This window comes from Ranitomeya variabilis, chromosome 6, assembly GCF_051348905.1.
Source record: "Ranitomeya variabilis isolate aRanVar5 chromosome 6, aRanVar5.hap1, whole genome shotgun sequence".
NCBI classification, from domain to species: domain Eukaryota; kingdom Metazoa; phylum Chordata; class Amphibia; order Anura; family Dendrobatidae; genus Ranitomeya; species Ranitomeya variabilis.
Genome location: NC_135237.1, coordinates 428,557,277 through 428,580,982, shown reverse-complemented (window position 1 = coordinate 428,580,982; position 23,706 = coordinate 428,557,277). Strand labels below are relative to the sequence as shown.

General features: G+C 44.9%; 1 protein-coding gene across 3 annotated transcripts in view; it reads right to left on the bottom strand.

The window, feature by feature from the left end:
* The window catches only part of ANKRD29 (ankyrin repeat domain 29), a 127,838-nt gene that overhangs the window by 55,228 nt on the left and 48,904 nt on the right, over positions 1–23,706 (bottom strand). For 2 of the 3 annotated variants that reach the window (XM_077267704.1, XM_077267703.1), the window contains exon 5: positions 851–949. The exons of the other annotated variant lie outside the window; for it this stretch is intronic. In XM_077267704.1, coding sequence (XP_077123819.1) covers positions 851–949 — 99 coding nt within the window. The remainder of the gene's footprint in view (positions 1–850; positions 950–23,706) is intronic. 3 annotated transcript variants of the gene reach the window in all.

Below are 23,706 nucleotides of genomic sequence, written 5' to 3'. Positions count from 1 at the left end.
TATTTCATACTCAGGAACTATCACTCCTCCAAGCACACTTGTTCTGTCTATGAGAGAGCTGCTGACAGACATCTCTGTTAACGAAGGCTTATCCTTTATAGAACATAAAGATCAGCACTCTAATAACGAACATGCCGAATCCTTAACTCCCCTGACAATCAATTGCATGACGGCCCCATACACATTAGACTGTCAGCCGAACTTGTCGGTAATGGCAGGTTCAGCCAATAATAATCTAATGTGTATGGTAGGCTTCAGATATTAATGGTCAACCTTGCAAACAGTTGATCAGTGAGGCTGCTCAGTGTCAGACCCCCACCAAAAGAGTACCTATTTTAAGGATAGGTCATCTGTTTTTAAGTCTTGGACCACCCTTTTCATACATTGAGTGTTACATACCTGTCCTGGCACACCATGCTAACCTGCTTCTGTCCCTGCTGCCCTGCTGACTTCACCTGTGCTGCCCTGCTTCCAAGATTCCAGAGGCTGCCTCATCCTCGCTCCCCATGTGCCATACTGCCAGCTGCCTGTGATCCTCGTACCCACCCGGATCTGGGGCTTAGGTGGTCCACTTCACAAAGTGAGCCTAACAGGAGGACTGCTCCCTAGAATTTACCGTATGTTACTTTTATATTTGCACCAATTCTGTATTATACGGTTTAAATTATAGTTATTTTAATGCATAGTTGGAAAAATTGAAAACCTCTTTTATGAATGAGTTCTGATTTACTATATTTGTAACTGAAAATGATTTAATGTTAACGCACTTGGTGGACATCCGTCTGATGTGTTTTCAGCAAATTAATTCATAGTAATTCATAATAATGCTTTTTGGCTCATAAGTACATACACAAAGCTGCTCATGGATGTTGGCTCCATTTTTTAACAGGGTTTCTGCTGCTCCACAATGTCCATGCTGACAGGCAGTCAGTAATGCTGTACCTCCATCCTGTGGAGATAAAAAAAGGTAAATGAGACCTTATCCAAGGCTATAACCATGACTTCCATGCAAATGCTAGAGGACACAATACTTTATTATGTAGAGGGCTACGTAAACTGTAAGCAAGGTACTGACTCCAGGGAATGTGTCTATTAAAGGTTTTGTCTGGGACTTTAACGTTGATGGCACATCCTGAAGATTGGTTTTCGATATTTGATCAGTGCGGGTGGGACACCTGGCACCGCGCAGCTCCATCATCTGCATAGTGGCAGCAGCTGGGTGCTGCACACCCGCCTTCTACTTGAATCCCCAGCAGGTGGATGTGCAGTATCTGGCTGCGGCCACTACCTGATGGAGCTGTGCTGTACAGCTCAGCTACTGAGCAGTTCCACCGCCAGCAGCAAGAACAGCTGATTGGGAAAGGTGTCAAGTGTCGCATCCCCACTGAACAGATATTGATGACCTATCCAAAGGATTGTCAATCAATGTTAAAGTCCCGTACAACCCTTTTTAAGTATAAAGGAAAAGGGAAATGCAGAAATGTTCCAATTTGTTTATGTGAATTTAACTTTTGTTTGCTACTTTTTCATGCTATCCACCAATATGAACCCTAAAAGCATTCCCTTGAAAAGGGTTGTCACAGCTGCAAGTGAAGATGCTAAGGGAAATATGTGAATCATATTTACTTTCAGGTATAACTTTTTTTTTAAATATTAAGGATTTACAATAAAACATATATGATGGTCCAGAGACCATCAGCTACAACTGCACAAGAAAAAATGTGGTAAGACCACTGAAGGTAACAAAGCAAAAAAACACCAAAAATATTCTGAAATCAGGCATGCAGAATGTGTTGTTGGACCATGTTTTATCTCTAATGGAGGAAGACCACACAGCTAGCATGTGGCCTTTGAGTAAGGGGTGCCCAATAGCTGGGATAGCTTTGTGCCCATTCTCTACCTGATTTACTTCCACTTTTATACTCCTGACTCCTAGACCCCGTCATCCCTTGTGCCCCACCCTCTTCTAGCTGTGCTTTGACTTCTATAAGCTTGCTCCCGTCTCCTAGACCTCACTATCCCTTTTGCTCCACCCTCTTCTAGATGTGTATCCACTTCTATATGCCTAATCCTGACTCCTAGACCTCACCATCGCTTGTGTCCCACCCCCTTCTAGACGTGCCTCCACTTCTATAAGCCTGATCCCAACTCCTAAACCCCGCCATCCCTTGTGCCTCACCCCCTTCTATATGTGCCTCCACTTCTATAAGTCTGATCCCAACTCCCAGTGCTCTGGAGTTGCCCAGCCAAGAGAAGAAAAGAAGAGATAATAAAGTAAGAAAAAATACAGACAAAATAACAAGAGACAGTATCATAGATCTCTTAAATAAGCTCTGGAATTGTACCAACAAGACAAATATATGTCAGTCAATGTGGCGATACTTGGATAAACCTTTCTTACATGTTTCCTAAAATGGAAGAAATCTTTCCATTGACCACATACTAAGAAACCTAATTTCTGACTTTTGCAAAGCCTAAAAATATTTGTTGGATGAAAATGTATAATAATTCAGGGTACGTGCTTTAAGGCACTCCCTATCTATTTTCCTGCTTAGCAGAAGAAGGATCATATTTGAAATGCCTTTCAACCTGCAGATAGAAATTTCAGAATTTCTATTGCTTTTTCACTTTTTTTCATTTTTATAAGTGATACTGTTCACGCAACATTAAACTGCAGAATTCTAAACACTCACCCACAAATTCCTAAAGTTACTCTGGAAATGTAATTTCCTGCCCTGGCAGCATTAGCTAGTAGTGCCAGGTAAAGTAACAATGTAATTTTTATACAGCAGACAGAAATTAAAAGTAGAATTCATTGACAAGCGCAAGGAAAATGTGTACAGCGTAGTGAAAAATTGCAAAACTTAGAGTAGCTTCTTCAATGAACCTTAAAGGGAACCTGTCACCACTTTTATACCTTATGCCCATCTCCTTTGAAAGCATGTAAATGGGGTTCCTGCAATAATTTTTTACTCTTATAGGTGCTCCTGCATAACTATGAGAAAGTGTTGTTTTCATGTCCAGCGCTACATGCAAATTGTGCAGTCCGGGCCGATAGTTGACCCCAGATCACACTTAGTGCCACCCCAGAACCTTCAAACGACACCTTTTCTATCCTGATGGAAGTGGATGATGTCTCCTACGTCATTCACACAGTGCTCAAAGTCTTGCACCTGCGCAGTGGAATCAAATACCTGTGCAGGCACTCCTCACTCTGCCCTACTGAACAGCCGGAGAACTGGTAATGTAGAAGGGAAGCCGGCTCTTGCACATTATATGACTTATTTACACCCTACTCTGGGGCAGAAGTGTGCCTGCGAAAGTTTCTCATACAAGTGCGCAGGCGCAAGACTTTGAGCACTGTTATGGATGACTTTGTTCTTTACCTACTTAATGGTTACCCAAACTAATTTATTTTCTCTTTGGGTAACTGTTTCATTATCAGAAGTGCAGAGCTATAAAAGTTGGTCAGTAAATATAAGGATATTTTCTTGTCTCTATTTCAACAACTTTCATACTTGACCGCAAAACCTTTTAACAAGGTTGTACAGTGCAAAAGAGTGGAGAATTATGCATATTTTTATTTTCTCTAATTTATATATCAACTTCAGGACAATTTACCATAATTCCTCTTCATTCCCAACAGCGTGCTTAAAGGGGTTTTCCAAAGAACAAAAGTTTGTTTTAATCAATAGACCTTGGAATAATAATAAGTTCCACAATTGGATGTGTTTAAATAAAATGTTCCTGTGCTGAGATAATCTTATAAATGTGCTCCTGCTGTGTACTGTGTAATGGCTGTGTCTGACCGTACAGGAACATGGCCTGATTATACCACAGCTCCTGGGCAGGAGGTGAAGAAAAAAGTATACACACAGGACTGCATGGGGTCACAGCCGATTCTTTCTGTGAGGTTAAACATTTCACTGCTTGTTTTTAAACAATGTTCTACTTCAAAGTAAGAATCAGCTGAGATCCCGTGCTGTCCTGTCTGTATACTCTTTTTCTTCACCTCCTGCCCAGGAGCTGTGGTATGATCAGATCATGTCCCTGCAGGGTCAGACACAGACAATACACAGTACACAGCAGGGACACATTTATAAGATTATCTCAGCACAGGAACATTACATTTAAACACATCCAATTGTGGAACTTATTATTATTCCAAAATCTATTGCTTAAAATGAACTTTTGTTCGTGAGAAAACCCCTTTAAATAGTAACACCACAAAATATAACAGGACACAAAAAATCCCAATGTTTATAAATGAAGGTTGACATTCAAGACTTTCAATGAAATGGCTATCAAAAGGTATTACCTGATTTTATGTAAATTAGTAGTAATCATTCGATAATGAAAACTTATGCAGCTAATATATATTGTGGTTAAATTTTTCACATTTTCAAGACCTCACTTGGTGCCACTGAATATACTTTAAGAATCTGCATTAGCCAAGTTCTTAGAAATCAAAATGTGCATGTGCACTTTATATTTTGCGTTCTGACCACAAGCAGCGCTGGCTTCTCCCCCTTTTTTATTAGCCAAGTTCTACATTAATCTAATCATGGAGCTTTAAATCTTAGCAACGCCTCATAGAAAGTAATCTGTTATCGTTTTACAGTCGGTCTATAAATAATACATTTAAACAACTACCCCTTTGTGAGCACTACAAGATGAGGGAGGGATTTTTGAAGACTATGAAGGTAAACAATACTTTCAGCAAGTAGAGATCCTATCATTGGTGAGGATTGGTATTGAAATGTAAAGTAAAGTGAAATCTCTTTGAGGACTGCCCAAAAATTATCTTCCACACGGGTCACTTTGTCAAGAAGATGGACTGTATTCTTAATATATGACAGAACTGAAAATCTAACATAGGATATCAGGTCTGGAAAAAAGTGTCTACTCTTCAAATAAGATTTAGTTGTAAATTTAAAAAAATTGCACAACTGTGGGTTTTCCCTCAATAGACATTTATTATCTATCCAGGTATATGTGAAAGACATAAATAGGACCCGATTCATCAAAGCTTTCACCCCAGAATTCTGCTATAAAAGCTTTGAAAAGTTGAAAAATTTAGATGCAACTCATAGTTGCACTTAACTTTTGCAACTTTTGTTTTTTTCATGCCAGTTTCTCCCAGTTCCTATAAAATGGGTGGAGCTGGGGCAGGGCTGTGACGCTACAGCTTGTCTAATTGATGACAAGCCGTTGCGTTCCCAATGCCAGAAATCTCATTGCAGTGGAATTTCTTATGTTGAGTACGGAGTACACGCACCTCTTCATGAAACAGAAGCATCTGACTTCAACATGCCCCCTCATCAAGACTGCTGTGAACAACGCCTGTCTTGATGAATCGAACCCAATCAATGGAACCCACCACTTATCACTACACTGAGGATGGATCCTAAGCCCCCATTGCTTCTCACTGCATGTCCTTTCTATGGCTGACAGAAACAAAGTTTCTATCACCCTGACATAAATTGATGAGTACTCTTTTAATAATGAAATCCCCTTAAAGTATTTTATTTCCATCCTGTTTGAGGAATACTGATTACTGGCATGGGTAGCCACTCTTTTCAATAGTGTTAAGATTTAAATGCTGATTGCAACATATTGGATTTTGCTAAGTAGTTGAATTACAATCCTTCCAACAGAAATAAACCATTTCCATTAAGCCAATTCTCTGGGATAAGAAACACTGGGCATGAAGTAAATATCTTCAAGCTAGTACCTGAAATCCAGCCTCAGATGCCCTTTTACTGTCCGGAAATAAATGTGTGCATTAAACCGTAACGTGCCAATGAGCCAAGTCAGCACTTTTCTGAATAGATGCCAGGCTCTCACTGAGCACAGATTCAACACCAAATGGATTCCATCTCCTTTCATAACACTTAACATATTGACTTGTTACCAACTCGTAGAACAAGACGGCCTCTTATTTATTTTTACAGGCTTTCTGCATCACCCCACGTGCTCTAGTGACTTGTTCAAGCAGGATCACAACGCAAAGAGATTCTGAGAAGTTTATGTTACACAAAGATGGTTGTAATTAAGAATATAACAAATACAATAAAGTCGTACTTGGAGGCATGTTAAAGAGCATCTGTTTTATGAGTTAGACTCAATGGTGTCTGTTAACGTGATCTCTCTGGAATATCTCAAACCTATCATCTCTCTTAAGTTTTTGCCAATATGTTGTTTTAAGGACATTTTAACAGAACAAGGGAAATATTTTTGGCAATCTCCTAAAAAATATGCACAATACTACATTGCCCCTTAAAATCTTAACTATCTTTTAAAGATGCTTCCTTGTCACCTTGCTAAATAGTGCCCAAAAGGAGCCATTGGCATGAAAAGTCCCTGTTGTTCTATGTCTTGGAGGGTATGCCACCTCCAATGGTCTTAGGCCTTCCATGGCTGAAGAGTCAAAATCAGGTCATAGATTGGTGGCCCAGGGAAGTAGTTAGTTGGTACCAGTCTTGTAAGGACGGTTGCCTGGGAGCTACGACCTCTGCCGTCCTTCTCAAACCTACCCCTTCTTATCCAGAGGTGGCTGCTAAGGTGCTACCAGGGAGTAGAGGCAAGACACAACCCTCACCTGAGTCCTCTCAGGAGGAGGTAGAAGAGGGTGGTGGTTCCCTCTGTATATAGCAAGGGTATGAGTTTGGTGACGCCCCTGTTGTCTGCTCCTCAAAGAGATCACCATCTTTTGGCAAACGCATGCATGGTAATAATCATTCAGGTCTGAACCTGAGTGTGAATGAATACGTGTGGGTGTCCACCAAAAACAGGTAGAAGTACGCATCTGGGACCTGAAGTTCTAGGGTGATTGGGGCATATCGGGTGACGGCCATTCTCAGCCCAGGGACTTTCCTGCTGGAGTTACCCCCAGTAATGCAGGTACATAACATATTCCACAGCACTCTAGAGATTTGCTGCACCTCCGGAGCCTTCGTTATTGCCATCTCAATCAGGCTGCGTTTGCCGTAACCTTGAGGATCAGGTGATTGTGGATGTGAATCCTAGTGGATTGAGATTTCATTTCCAGTAAAGTCTGGTGGTGAGGGTCCAGAGGCCCCGTAGAGAAAGGGAGGAACTGCCACAATTCATTTTTGGATTCGTGGCAGCTCTGGTTCCACTATCATTTCAATGTAGCTATTTTTACTTTCGGGCCAGCAAGGGTTAATGTCAGTTTCCTTGCTGGCAGCTGCTTTGTTGCTAGTCAGCTGATGTAGGTGGTGTCCACTTCCACCATTCTATAAAAAGTCACATGAACCATCAGCTGACTGTCGGTGATAGAGTAATCTATGATGACCAGTCTGGAGTAAAGAGCGCTCTGTCTTCAATGGTGAATCTGCTGTTTTCGTAGAGTTCGTGGTCCTGGTGCCTTATCCTCTGCTGTGTGGTGTGTTACAGCAGGGACAGTATTAAGTACTATTTCTCCTTTTTCTGTCTGTCTTGTTGTTGTCCCTCTCCTTGTGTTACTAACCATCTGCAGTGGTGAGGCTAGCGTTCTTGCCGACCAGTGCACTAGCTAGGGAATAGTGAGGTGACAATCAGGGACTAGGCATGTGAGGGCAGCGGGGGGAAGGACCCGCTTAGAGCATAAGGGGAGTTAAGGGACAGGCACAGGTTGGAGTTCAGGAGGTGCACCTTCCCTCATTCCCTACGGTTAGGGTCTTTCTCACCCCATTCCATCCCATTTTTGGTATATGTTATATCATCCGCTGAACTTAAACGTGTTGGCCGAGACAAATATTTTTACACTTACAGGTTATACCTCCTGGAGCTTTAGTGACAATGGAGTTGAGGTCAGGGCTCTGTGCAGGGCCAGTTAAGTTCTTGTACACCAAACTTGCCTAACAATGCCATTATGGACCTTGTTTTTTTGCATTGGGGAACAGTCATGGAACAGAAAACTGTTCATACTGAGTAGGAAGCATACAATTTTCCAAATGTTTTAGCATACTGATGTAAGGGGGTTGTGGAAATTCCTCTGAACCCCTGTGCCTTTCACAGTTTAACATATGTGTAAATGTATATTTTAATGTTGTTGAATGTACATCAGTAATGTATTTATTATTCCTGTGACTGCATTGTATGTAGGGAAAGAGCAGTGTTGGGAATAGACCACTAGATGGGGCATTTCAGTGTAGATAGTTACTGTAGGAGGGGTCACTGAGAAAAAGGATAGGAGAGCTTCCTGGCTGTAGTTAGAAGTGCCTGGGCGCCCATAAAGCTCAGCAGGGCTTAAGTGCCCTGGAACAATATAGATACCCCGTAATGTTTTGTGCCTAAGCTTAGTGCCCAGCCATCCAGCACCCCAATACCAGGTTAGCCAAAGCCATACAAGCATCAGCAGCTTCTGGACAAAAGCTTAATTTACAAGTAGAAACGGCAGGAAAGAAGGGCAGATCGCGTGCCATGTGGCAGATGTTTGCCTGGGCTGATGCCCTCTGAGCCGGGGCGAAACAGCTGCTGAAGGAACCCCCACTTAAGGCAAGGAATCTGGACAGGGAGGACGCTGAAATGTCATATGAGACAGTAGGACCCGGGCTAGAGCCGTGTGAGGAGAAAAGGATTAAGGGAAAGCTGAAATTACGTACACTGTGGAATGTGATGTAACTGCTGTAATGGAACTGGATGAACTGCGAAGATATGAAAGTAAAGTGTTGTGTTTGAAGTTATACTTGAACTGTGTCTCAGTTTTTCCCAAATGGACTGGAGCAATCAAACTGGAGCCGAATAGAAGACCTGCCAGCGGAGAAAGTGGAGTGGCAGGTGAGCTGACAAGGGTACATGATTGTTATGTGGAGGGAGGCCAGGGCATGCAAAGCCTGAGTAGCTCAACCACACCTACGGCCCTGGCCCCCTTCTACACTGATACATTAAGTTTTCTATTTACTGTAATAAAGGGACCTTGGTTAACTATTGAAAAGCAGCCCCCTAGTAGAGATGAGCGAACCTGATCTGTAAAGTTCTGGGTTTGTACCAGACACCTAGTGTCCAGTGCTGAACTCCTGGAAATACATTCTACATTTAGAGAGAGAGATTTTTTCCGGCATATAGGCATAATCATGGTCATAGGGAAATGTTACTGGCATCCTATCAGATAATAATATGAATACTGAACTAAATTAAAAGTATAAAACACATCAAAATTATATTAATGAAGCATAAATAAATATATGGATTTTTAGTTATAGTGTAATATCATATCATGTCTGATATTTAATTCTAAAGGAACCCTGGTTTCCAACATAAAGATCCAATAAGATTCTAGATTAAGGATTTTCCTTTTCCAATCTCATTCCCTAATAAGTGTAGACACTCTTTCGATGCCAGCAAATTTAAGGTCAGAAATGTTGGCTTTGTGCACACTGGAAAAGTGTCTGGATACTGCTGAGGTTTTGACTTCAACTGGATTAGTGGTGTCAGAGATATGTCTACGAATGTTTTTTTTAGGGAACCTATGGTACAGCCCACATATTGTATTTTGCACACCTCACATTTTATTAGATAAATGTCATTTGATGTATTACAGTTAAGAAAATCCTTTATAGTAAAACTATTCCCATTGCTATACGAATGAAAATTGGTACATTTCTAAAGCAAATTACAAGAACTACAGCTGGTGTGACCATATTTAAAAAAACCTTTGAAGTAAAGCCAAGCTTTATGTGTTTTTAGGCTATGTTCACACGTTCAGGATTTCCATCCTTTTTTTTTCCTGACTGAAACTGCAGGTCTCTGCAGAAAACGCAGGTGCGTTTTTTGGTGCGTTTTTGGTGCGTTTTTGGTGCGTTTTTAGTGTGTTTTTTAGTGCGTTTTTTAGTGCGTTTTTTAGTGCGTTTTTTGATGCAGTTTTGTCTGCAGATTGTCTGTGTTTGACAGAAATAAAGTTTACTGCAGTGGGGGGGAAAAAAAAAAAAAAATGATGTCATTTCCTTGTCCAACCCTTTTCTTCTTCCATCCTCCATTTTGGGACTAAACACCAAAATGAGTGGACGTGTTTTGAATGACAGCGCTCCGCGTTTTGCGCCGCATGCGTCACTGCAGCGCACGCATCCGGGCGCAGAGGACGCAGCAAGTTGCATTTTTGCTGCGTCCAAAATCAATCAAAAAAAGGACGCATGCGGCGCAAAACACAGCGTTGTGCATGCGTTTTGCTGCGTTTCACTTTGCGTTGTGTGTTGCGGCGCCGACGCTGCGGCGCACAACGCAAATGTGAACATAGCCTAAGTGCCACGTATTTCAGTGCCACGTGCCACGTATTTCAGTGCCACGTGCCACGTATTTCAGTGCCACGTATTTAAGTGCCACGTATTTAAGTGCCACGTGCCACGTATTTCAGTGCCACGTATTTCAGTGCCACGTGCCACGTATTTCAGTGCCACGTGCCACGTATTTAAGTGCCACGTATTTAAGTGCCACGTATTTAAGTGCCACGTGCCACGTATTTCAGTGCCACGTGCCACGTATTTCAGTGCCACGTGCCACGTATTTCAGTGCCACGTGCCACGTATTTCAGTGCCACGTATTTCAGTGCCACGTGCCACGTATTTCAGTGCCACGTGCCACGTATTTCAGTGCCACGTGCCACGTATTTAAGTGCCACGTATTTAAGTGCCACGTATTTAAGTGCCACGTGCCACGTATTTCAGTGCCACGTGCCACGTATTTCAGTGCCACGTGCCACGTATTTAAGTGCCACGTATTTAAGTGCCACGTGCCACGTATTTCAGTGCCACGTGCCACGTATTTCAGTGCCACGTATTTCAGTGCCACGTGCCACGTATTTCAGTGCCACGTGCCACGTATTTCAGTGCCACGTATTTCAGTGCCACGTATTTCAGTGCCACGTATTTAAGTGCCACGTATTTAAGTGCCACGTGCCACGTATTTCAGTGCCACGTGCCACGTATTTCAGTGCCACGTATCACGTATTTAAGTGCCACGTGCCACGTATTTCAGTGCCACGTATCACGTATTTAAGTGCCACGTGCCACGTATTTAAGTGACACGTGTCACGTATTTAAGTATCCACGTATCCCACGAAGATTTTTCATGGAGAACAGACACATCCAGAGATATGTCTGCTCTCCACGGCTGCAGCAACACACTGACAGGAGCCATAGTTCCTGTCGGTGTGTCACTGCGCATGCGCGAGCGAGTTTACCGGCGGTCATTGACCCCGGCACTCTCGCTTAACGGCAGTGCTGCGTGGGAAAGTTCAACGCAGCTGTACTGCTGTTAACCGAGACGCCGGAGCCATTGAACTCCGGAACAGTACGCGATACACTGCTAGGAGCTTCGCTCCTGGCAGTGTATCGCCGGAGAGCAGCCGATCGGCGTGGGACACTCGTTTTATGGATTCTGCGGACAGGGAGTATGGATTTGGTTTATTATTTTTGGATTTTTCCCTGGAGGATCGAGGGCTTCGCCTACAAGTGTGCTGTTGGTGAGTATATACTCTGTGTTATGTGTTGTATGTACTGTACTGTGTGTCATGTATGTGTATTGTGTGTAGGTGTTTGGTGTAAACTTTACTATTGTGCTAAGTCGCCGGACACAGGGACAACTCTCCCATCCTAATACCGGATGGGAGTAGTAGTCCCATACGGCGACTTAGCACAATGGAGGCACTATCGTCGCATGGGGACACACACACACACACACACACACACACACACACACACACACACACACACACACACACACACACACACCAAATCAATCAAACGGCCGACACGATCCCCATGCGACGCTATGCCTCCATGTCTCTCCGCCCACGCACTTCCGGCCCCGCACTTCCGCCGGCTTTCCCCGCACTTCCTGTAGCAGCGGTTCTGCACATCAAACCGCAGTAAAACACGCAGATATATTTTTGATCTGCGTGTTTTACTGCGATTTTGACCTCACAATGGAGGTCTATGGGTGCAGAACCGCTGCGGTTCAGGAAGAAGAATTGACATGCTCCTTCTTTTTTCCGGGAGCTATTCAGCGCGGCTTTTTTTTTTAAATTTCCGGACCATGTGCACAGTGTGTCCTGTTTTCCATAGGGTACAGTGTACTGTACCCTGCATGGAAAACAGCTGCGGAACCGCAGCGGCAAAACCGCCGCGGTTCCGCGGTAAAAAACGCACTGTGTGAACATGGCCTTACACTTGTTGGGAAAAAAAGCTTGGCGAAAGTCCAGAGAGTCCATAGCATTGGAGTTTTCTTTGCTACAAATTTAAAGGAGGAACTCTCCAAAATACTCTGGAGTTTTGAATCCTGATTTAATAAAGGGAAATATTTTTTAATAATGGTAGTGATCATATGACGTTGTGGACTAAACTGAGTAGAAAAAAATTATGGAAGAATCCAAGGTTTTTCTTTTAAATTTGTCATGCTGTGTAGTAAAAAAAAAATTTCTTTCTATTCCAGTAGCAATATTACTGGCTCGGTTTAAGGTCCAATCTGGGTAATCCCTTCCCCTCAATCTACAAAGTACCTTTTCTAATTCTGTAATATAATCTTGTTGAAGAGAACAATTGCGTTTAGTGCATATTAATTCCCCCATGGGTATATTTTTAATAACGTGGGGGATGGCAAGATGATACATTAAGTACGGAGATCAAGGCAGTAGATTTTTTTAAAGGAAGCAGTTGTATTAGACCCCTGTGCACGTCTGTTTTTTTATGTCCGTATGCAGTCTGTTTTTTAAGGACCTCAAATACAAACACACATATCCATTGTATTCAATGGTGGTGCGCAGATGTCCGGTTTGTGTGAAAAACCTGCAGACATGTCCTTTTTTCCGGCATCACAGAGGAAATACATGCTGCACAACGGCACACTGATGACACACGGATGACATCCATGTGATATCTGCATGACAGGTACCCAAATGAACGGCTGTGAAAAGCAGTACAGTTAACGCTTTTCCCAGCCCTGCGATCAGTGAGACCAGATGACGCTGATGACAGTTGTAGTTTTTATTAACCAGCTGAGGAAAAGTATACAGCTGGGGACTGGTGTTATTATTCTAGGAATTGGCCAATTTCCATAAAGGTTCCCAACCTATTAATATCAGCTCACAGCTGTATGCGCAGCCTTAACTGGTTATTAAAAAGGTGTGATCCCCCCAAAAATGATGTGGAGTTCCCCCTCTTTTTAATAACCAGCAAATGCTAAACATACAGCTGCAGGCTGATCTTAATAGGCTGGGAGGGGGCCATGGATATTGACCCTCTCCTAGCACTCAGCCACGCCAGAAATGGCGCATCCATTTGATGCGCCAATTCTGGCGCTTTACCTCAACTCTTCCCTTGCCGTGGTGCATTGGCAAGTGGGATAATGGTTTTGGAGTTGATGTCAGCTGTGTAATGTCTGCTGACATCAAGCCTAAGGGTTAATAATGGAGAGGTGTCTGGCAGACACCCCCATTACTAACCCCAACGTCAAAAGTAACAAACACACACAGAGAAAAGTCTTTTAATGGTAAAAAGCACTCCCCAATCCTCTTTTACCCACTTATTACCATACAAATAAAATATAATCCAAAGTGGTCATCCGTAAACCTGTCCCATGATGATCACCAACTCTGCTACATCCAGAGGTGGTGCTGAGCAGTGACATCAGTAATGTGACTGCTCAGCATTGCCGCCGAAGCACACTGATAGTAGCATGAGAACGGGACTGCAGTGAAGAACGGTGAAATAATTAACGTTACCGCAGGTCACAGGTGGCGGTTCTCTCGCTAACCTCTGTGTAAGCCGGCCTGTAAACTACGATAACCTTACTGATGTCATCATTCACAGAGTGAGAAAGTTCTGAAAAACTTCTGTAAATAAAACGCATTATGAAATTAAAAATAATTGTGAGTCAGAAGAAATGAAACAGCTGAAATTAAAACATCTTGAATGGGAATGGAATAGAAAATGTATTTTGCCAAAAAAATAAGAAAGGCAGTGCATAGAAGCACTGTATGGTAAGGACAGATACAGATTGACAACATCGCAACTTAACCAACTGTATGATGGTTCCCACTGAAAATTATTCATAATAGAAACAACAGCCTTAGTATCACAAAACCTGATATATTCTAGACTAGAAGTTGAAGATAGTGCTCGACCCACACCCCTAACCTTTCCCCCAATTATCCTATCTATTATAAGTCTAAATGGTGGTGAGAAGATATTTTTATGAATGTTGGGAAACGAGTGATAGATTGGAATAATAGGAGATTCCACATATAAATATTCCAATAATTTTGTATCAATTGCTCCCAAAAGAAGACCTTTTGACTATGTGCACACAGTGCGTTTTTGATGCGTTTTATCCGTACAGAAAACGCTATGGAATCCTTATGCAAGCCAATTCTGTGAGAATCCTGAAGAGTTGTGCATATGATCAGTAATTTTCCTTAAGTATATGCAGTGCGTTTTTTCTACAGCATGTCAATAATTTTTGCGTTTCTGCACCCATTGACTTCAATTGAGTCAGTCAAATCCGCAGCAAAAACGCAGGTATAAAAATGTTTGCGGATTTCCTGCGGATTTGCTGAGTTTTTGCTTTGCGTTTTACCATCCTCCTATGGTGTTTCCCTGTTTCTTTCGCTGTCATCTGTGTGACAGTGTGGGAAACACCGGCGCAGTGGTTCTTATAGGCTGTAACGCTACCGCCGGTAAGACCATTGGTCTGAGCGCTGCAGGATCATGCTGTCAGATGTCAGCATGACCCCGCAGCTGTGACTGTGACCCGCAGGCATGGGATGATGAAAATAAAAAAAATTATACTCACCTTAACGCCCAATCCCCGTTCCCCTCGTCTCCTAGAAATAATGTAAAATAATAAACCAACATATACTCACCTGTCCACAGTAGTCCATGTAATCCCGAGTGTCCAAAGGTGATCCCATGTGTAGAACGGTCACATCGGGAGATGTGTCTACTCTACCCGGCCACCAGCGATACACTGACAGGAGGTAATCTCTCACGAAGTGTATCACTAAGCTGCCGTGAGAGTTCACCGGAGTTCATCAGCTCCGATGCTCTCACTTACCGCACCGCTGCGTGACAACTTTCCCATGCAGCAGTGGTTCCATAAGGGAGATCACCGAAGCCGATTAGCTGATGAACTACAGTGAAAGCTCTCATGGCAGCTAAGTGATACACTGTGGGAGCGATTACCTCCTGTCTGGGAGGGGCAAATATCCATGGCCCCATCCTAGGCTATTAATATCAGCCCAGAGCTGTCTGCCTAGCCTTTGCTGGTTAGATTTTATAGGGGGACCCTATGTCAATTTTTCTCTGGGATCCCACTGTAAACTAGCCAGTAAAGTCTAAGCAAACAGCTGTGAGCTGATATTAATAGCCTGGGAACCTTTATGGCTATTGGCTCCTTCCCAGAATATTAACATCAGCCCTCAGCCACCAGCTTTCCCTCTGCTGGTTATTAAAATTATGCGAGAGTGAACACAATTTTTTTTTCTTTAAAATTAACAGTTGCTGTCTGGTTACAGCCTATCAAATCAACTTATGTCCTTCAATATTTTGAGGGCACTTCATCAAAATGCAAAAAAACAAATTCCACATTGTCAAATGTTAGGGACAAAGAAGAGATCCCACATGCTATATTAAAAAACAATATTTTTATTAAGGCCACAAATGACAACAAACTATAAAAGACAATAGTAAAAAAGCAAAATGCCGTCTAGGGGACGCCAGATTTACTTAAATAGGAAAATTCCCCACATGTAATTACTGATCACATAAACTATTTTATTATATTACCAATCAATTCATATAAAAAAAGTTCATTTACAGACAAGTCTAGTCCATCAAATATCCAAAAAATTATTTATACATTGATATAACCAGGCCCAATGTCTCAAAGCAGTCTATACCCACAGATATACCTTGTGTTAAATTTACATACAGGGACATGAAAAATTTCCTATCTGCAATCACTGCATAATGGCCCTAGGGATACATGCCAAAGTCCTACGTTTGAATTAAACAATGATGATTTGATTAATAGATGGAAAAATACAGCAGCCACATGTTCTTTAGTTTTTATAAAAATTATTGTGTAACACAATACGGCAACCCTAAAGAGTATTGATGGTGATTTGGAGTCATGGTATAAGGCAATGCAGACTAGTATGTTTAAAGAATCTCTGGAAGTCTGGCTAAAAGAATTGGGAAAGGAGGTTGATAAATGGGAGGACGACATCAGTAAGGGGAAACTTAAAAAATTCTTAAGAGACACTAAAGACTATGATACACACAGTGGCGTAGGAAGGGTGGGGCGGGGGGGGGGCGGTCCGCCCCGGGCGGCACAATGCGGGGGGCAGCGCTGCAGCTGTTTAAAGGCTTGTTTCCATTTGCGAGAAACACGTCCGTGTCTCGCATGTGGAAACCAAGCTGTGGCGCCGGCACTGTGGAGCGGAGCGTGCGGCCGCATAGGAACACATGGAGCTGCACAGCTCCGCTCCAAAGTGCCGGCACCACAGCTTGGTTTCCACATGCGAGATACGGACGTGTTTCTCGCAAGTGGAAAGGGGCCCTCGCTATTGACTTGCGGGCCTGAGCCCGCACGTCAAAAGATAACAGCCGCCAGCCAATCTGAGGCTGGCAGCTGACGTCAGTCCCAGCGTGCATGTCGCCGGCGTCTGACGTCATTGTCAGTCGCTGGCGAGTGCACGCTTCAGCTGCATGAAGATCAGGAACGCGGCAGGTAAGCAGAACTTGTTTTTTTTTTTGTTTTTTTTAATTGAGAGCGGCGATAGGGGGGACCCAGGGCAGAAAGCTGGACACTGGGGGGCAGAAAGCTGGACACTGGGGGGCAGAAAGCTGGACACTGGGGGGCAGAAAGCTGGATACAGAGGGGGCAGAAAGCTGGACACTGGGGGGGCAGAAAGCTGGACACAGGGGGGCAGAAAGCTGGACACAGAGGGGGCAGTATGCTGGACACAGAGGGGGCAGTATGCTGGACACAGAGGGGGCAGTATGCTGGACACAGAGGGGGCAGTATGCTGGACACAGAGGGGGCAGTATGCTGGACACAGAGGGGGCAGTATGCTGGACACTGGGGGGGCAGTATGCTGGACACTGGGGGTGCAGTATGCTGGACACTGGGGGGGCAGTATGCTGGACACAGAGGGGGCAGTATGCTGGACACAGAGGGGGCAGTATGCTGGACACAGAGGGGGCAGTATGCTGGACACAGAGGGGGCAGTATGCTGGACACAGAGGGGGCAGAAAGCTGGACACAGAGGGGGCACTATGCTGGACACAGAGGGGGCAGAAAGCTGGACACAGAGGGGGCAGAAAGCTGGACACAGAGGGGGCAGAAAGCTGGACACAGAGGGGGCAGTATGCTGGACACAGAGGGGGCAGTATGCTGGACACAGAGGGGGCAGTATGCTGGACACAGAGGGGGCAGAAAGCTGGACACAGAGGGGGCAGTATGCTGGACACAGAGGGGGCAGAAAGCTGGACACAGAGGGGGCAGTATGCTGGACACAGAGGGGGTAGTATGCTGGACACAGAGGGGGCAGTATGCTGGACACAGAGGGGGCAGTATGCTGGACACAGAGGAGGCAGTATGCTGGACACAGAGGGGGCAGTATGCTGGACACAGAGGGGGCAGTATGCTGGACACAGAGGGGGCAGAAAGCTGGACACAGAGGGGGCAGTATGCTGGACACAGAGGGGGCAGTATGCTGGACACAGAGGGGGCAGTATGCTGGACACAGAGGGGGCAGTATGCTGGACACAGAGGGGGCAGTATGCTGGACACAGAGAGGGCAGTATGCTGGACACAGAGGGGGCAGTATGCTGGACACAGAGGGGGTAGTATGCTGGACACAGAGGGGGCAGTATGCTGGACACAGAGGGGGCAGTATGCTGGACACAGAGGGGGCAGTATGCTGGACACAGAGGGGGCAGTATGCTGGACACAGAGGGGGCAGAAAGCTGGACACAGAGGGGGCACTATGCTGGACACAGAGGGGGCAGAAAGCTGGACACAGAGGGGGCAGAAAGCTGGACACAGAGGGGGCAGTATGCTGGACACAGAGGGGGCAGTATGCTGGACACAGAGGGGGCAGTATGCTGGACACAGAGGGGGCAGAAAGCTGGACACAGAGGGGGCAGTATGCTGGACACAGAGGGGGCAGAAAGCTGGACACAGAGGGGGCAGTATGCTGGACACAGAGGGGGCAGTATGCTGGACACAGAGGGGGCAGTATGCTGGACACAGAGGGGGCAGTATGCTGGACACAGAGGAGGCAGTATGCTGGACACAGAGGAGGCAGTATGCTGGACACAGAGGGGGCAGTATGCTGGACACAGAGGGGGCAGTATGCTGGACACAGAGGGGGCAGAAAGCTGGACACAGAGGGGGCAGTATGCTGGACACAGAGGGGGCAGTATGCTGGACACAGAGGGGGCAGTATGCTGGACACAGAGAGGGCAGTATGCTGGACACAGAGGGGGCAATATGCTGGACACAGAGGGGGCAGTATGCTGGACACAGAGGGGGCAGAAAGCTGGACACAGAGGGGGCAGTATGCTGGACACAGAGGGGGCAGTATGCTGGACACAGAGGGGGCAGTATGCTGGACACAGAGGGGGCAGAAAGCTGGACACAGGGGCAGAAAGCTGGACACAGAGGGGCAGAAAGCTGGACACAGGGGGCAGAAAGCTGGACACAGGGGGGGCAGTATGCTGGACACTGGGGGGGCAGTATGCTGGACACTGGGGGGGCAGTATGCTGGACACTGGGGGGCAGTATGCTGGACACTGGGGGGGCAGTATGCTGGACACTGGGGGGCAGTATGCTGGACACTGGGGGGCAGTATGCTGGACACTGGGGGGGCAGTATGCTGGACACTGGGGGGGCAGTATGCTGGACACTGGGGGGGCAGTATGCTGGACACTGGGGTGGCAGTATGCTGGACACTGGGGGGGCAGTATGCTGGACACTGGGGCAGGATGACAGACATGGCAGCATGACTGGAGACAGATGGGGCAGGATTGGAAACAGATGGGGCAGGATTGAGACACAGGGGGCATGATTGGAGACGGGGCAGAATGGTGATACGGGCATGATTGGAGACACTGGAGGCAGGATTGGAGACAGATGGGGCAGGCTCATGGGGCAGGATGGATACGATGGAGACAGATGGGGCAGGATGGGGAGATCATATGGGGCAGGATGGATACTCATGAGGGCAGGATGGGAGAACATATAGCTGATGCCAGGAATGAGACACACGGGGCCAGGATGGCGAATATTATTACCATAGGGGCTAATTAAGGGATATTATTACTGCAGTGATGTATTTATTTTACTTTTTGAGTATACTGTTTTAAATGGAGGGGCGGTCCTATTACTGTGTACTGTAGAGTGACACTATGTTGCCTTCTTCATGTGGTGTAATGTAGAAGTTGGGAAAATTATGTAATGTGTTATGCAAGTGGAACTCGAGATAACTGTGTTATTTCCTGCAGAGACGAGTCCTGGCTGGATGAAGTGATGGCGGTCTGTGCGGGATGAAAGATGAAGGGCTTCACCTAGAGACGTCACTGGTGAGTCAGTGTGTTACCTATACACTGACACTATACACTGTATACTGTATACAGAGCTCCTGTGTATAATTTCACTAGTGATCACTGTATTACCTATACACTATATACAGAGCTCCTCTGTATAATGTCACTGGTGATCACTGTATTACCTGTACACAGACACCGCATACTAAGTACAGATCTCCTGTGTATAATGGCACTTATGGTGATAGTATTGTGGGGGTTTTTTATTATCAGTATTGTAGTATTCAGTCACTATGTGGTGGCAATATGTGGTCTGGTCATGATGTTGTGGTATTTGTTCCTTGTATTTGATATTATTTGATCACTGTGGTGGTAATATGTCATCTGGTCATGGTGTGGCGGTATTTGTGCCTTGTAGATAGTATTATAGGTCACTGTGGTGATATGGTGTCTGGTCATGGTGCTGTGGTATTTGTTCCTTGTATGTGGTGATATAGGTCATTTTAAAAATTGAAAAATAAATAAAAATATACCTAAATTGTACTGCATATTTTAACAAATATTTAATAGGTTACAGTAGAGTAGGGCCCGGCCCAAAAGAGTCTACCTTGTCATTTTGGTGGCTTAAAAAAATCTTTTGAGCCGGGGGGTGGGGGGGTGGGGGGGGTTGGGGCGCCAAACTCGGGAACAGCCCCGGGCGGCAAAAGCTCTAGCTACGCCTCTGGATACACAAAATATATATCGGTGGCAACATCAGAAAAGAGGCGAAGTCCCAACACAACAAGACTCAAGGGACAGATCGGATGTGTCAAGCATATCTGGAAGCGAAAGTGGGACGTCGGCCAATGAGACAGGATACAGTAGAGATTTTCAGTTAAGAAGTGGGGGGAGATGGAAATACCCTGATATATTTCAGAAATCTCATAAACAAAGAAAATCAAAGGACCATCTAAAGTTGATTAACCTGTCTGACCACATTTTGACAGCTTCCCAAATCAACCTCTTGGAAAAAGGTCTCAATTTCTCCCCTTCTTCTCGTTTAGACTCCTTTACCTGCGGTGAAGGACCTCAATCTGTTTGCAAGAAAGATCGTATTGCAAAAGTTACATTATAAACCTGAGACATCTGTAATTGGGGAGAGTGAAGTGATTAAAATCTTAGGCCGGCGTCACACTAGCGAGTTTTACGGACGTAAGAGCGCAGAAAATACGTCCGTAAAACTCGCCAAACAAACGGCACAATTATTCTCAATGGGTCTGGTCCTATCAGCCGTATATTACGGATCCGTATTATACGGCTTTCTACGGCCGTACAAAATCGCAGCATGCTGCGTTTGTCAGCGTATTGCGCAAATAATACGCCAATGAAAGTCTATGGGGGCGAGAAAAATACGGATTCCACACGGACCAGCAGTGTGACTTGCGAGAAATACGCAGCGGTGTTAGTGAAAAGCCGGTAATTCAATTGCCGGCTTTTCATTTCTCCTTCCCAAACCCGACATGATATGAGACATGGTTTACATACAGTAAACCATCTCATATCCCCTTTTTTTTGCATATTCCACACTACTAATGTTAGTAGTGTGTATGTGCAAAATTTGGTTGCTGTATCTGCTAAAATAAAGGGTTAAATCGCGGAAAAAATTGGCGTGGGCTCCCGTGCAATTTTCTCCGCCAGAATGGTAAAGCCAGTGACTGAGGGCAGATATTAATAGCCTAGAGAGGGTCCATGGTTATTGGCCCCCCTGGCTACAAACATCTGCCCCCAGCCACCCCAGAAAAGGCACATCTGGAAGATGCGCCTATTCTGGCACTTGGCCACTCTCTTCCCACTCCCGTGTAGTGGTGGGATATGGGGTAATGAAGGGTTAATGCCACCTTGCTATTGTAAGGTGACATTAAGCCAGGTTAATAATGGAGAGGCATCAATTATGACACCTATCCAATTATTAATCCAATTGTATGAAAGGGTTAAAAAACACACACACACACACAATAGCAAGGTGGCATTAACCCTTCATTACCCCATATCCCACCGCTACACGGGAGTGGGAAGAGAGTGGCCAAGTGCCAGAATAGGCGCATCTTCCAGATGTGCCTTTTCTGGAGTGGCTGGGGGCAGATGTTTGTAGCCAGGGGGGCCAATAACCATGGACCCTCTCTAGGCTATTAATATCTGCCCTCAGTCACTGGCTTTACCATTCTGGCGGAGAAAATTGCACGGGAGCCCACGCCAATTTTTTCCGCCATTTAACCCTTTATTTTAGCAGCTACAGCAACCAAATTTTGCACATACACACTACTAACATTAGTAGTGTGGAATATGCAAAAAAAAGGGGGATATGAGATGGCTTACTGTATGTAAACCATGTCTCATATCCTGTCGGGTTTGGGAAGGAGAAATGAGAAGCCGGCAATTGAATTACCGGCTTTTCACATATATCGCGCTGAATTAAATATAAATACAGAATATATATATGTGTCTCAATGACATATATATATATATATATACTGTATATATGTTTTAACGGACATTTGAGCACATAAATCCATTAGATGTCGGTTTTGCAAGCCTGCGAGAAAATATCGCAGTACAGATGCCATACGGATTACATACGGAGGATGCCATGCGCAAAATACGCTGACACACCCTGCCTACGTAGGACATACGGATCACTATTTTGGGAACATTTCTCCATATTACGGCCATATTACGGCCGTAAAAAACAGACCGTATTGTCTTACGCTGAGTGTGACGCCGGCCTTAGAGACATTAGCTGAGGAGAGTGATTCGCATGAGGTGAGTACTATTCTCTCTAGTCTTTTCACCAAGTCTAAGGATTTTCCATCTCTTAAGGTACCTTCACACTAAACGATTTACCAACGATCACGACCAGCGTTACGACCTGGCCGTGATCGTTGGTAAGTCGTTGTGTGGTCGCTGGGGAGCTGTCACACAGACAGCTCTCTCCAGCGACCAACGATGCCGAAGTCCCCAGGTAACCAGGGTAAACATCGGGTTACTAAGCGCAGGGCCGGTTTACCCGGTGTCCGTCAGGTCTCTTGCCGTCCGCTTCCCGCACTGACCCTGAGTGCCGGCCGTAAAGCACAGCACAGCGGTGACGTCACCGCTGTGCTCTGCTTTTACTTTACGGCCGGCTCTCACAGTCAGTGCGGGAAGCGGACGGCAAGGGACCTGACGGACACCGGAATGTGAGTATGTACTGTTTGGTTTTTTTTAAGTTTACGCTGGTAGCCAGGGTAAACATCGGGTTACTAAGCGCGGCCCTGCGCTTAGTAACCCGATGTTTACCCTGGTTACCAGTGAAGACATCGCTGGATCGGTGTCACACACACCGATCCAGCGATGTCTACGGGAGATCCAGCGACGAAATAAAGTTCTGGCCTTTCTTCTCCGACCAACGATATCACAGCAGGATCCTGATCGCTGCGGCCTGTCAAACACAACGATATCGCTAGCCAGGACGCTGCAACGTCACGGATTGCTAGCGATATCGTTTAGTGTGAAGGTACCTTTAGTCTTTGCCCTGCGATTGAAATTTTTACCCGGTTGGTAACCAAAGATATTGAATCTTTGGCTCAGATTCAAAAAAATAGAGACAATTCATTGCTGTACAAAATCGCACCAAAAACACGTGAGTTTTATCAGCAGCGTTTTTCCTGCCAAGAGATGCAGAAACCTTGCAGAAAATTCTGCAAACAATTACTCAATTTGCGCACATAGCCTTATCTAGCAAATCTTTCAAAAAGGAGGAAGTAGGATCATTGGGCAATTTTTCATAGACAATAGGGTTATCAAGTTCTTGTAAATTAGGTTTGTGGTACAAAGAAGAATTCAAAACCACAATAGTCTTGCCATTTTCAGCATTTTTTTAAAATTAATAAATCCTTATTTTCTTGAGTCAGAGGTTAAGTTGTTATTCACACAGTGAGAAGAGCGTTTATGTAGAGCCACAAGTTTCTTCTCATTGAAATCCTGAAAAGAGTCCAAGGCAAATTGCAATAGGTCTTGATTGGATGAGATTAAAAATATGGATTACTAGTGGCCACGGGAACATACCCTAAAAACGTTTAGGTATGGCTCCTGACGCTTGATCCCTGTAGAACTAAATGAGTCAGAAAGTTCATCAGATGTA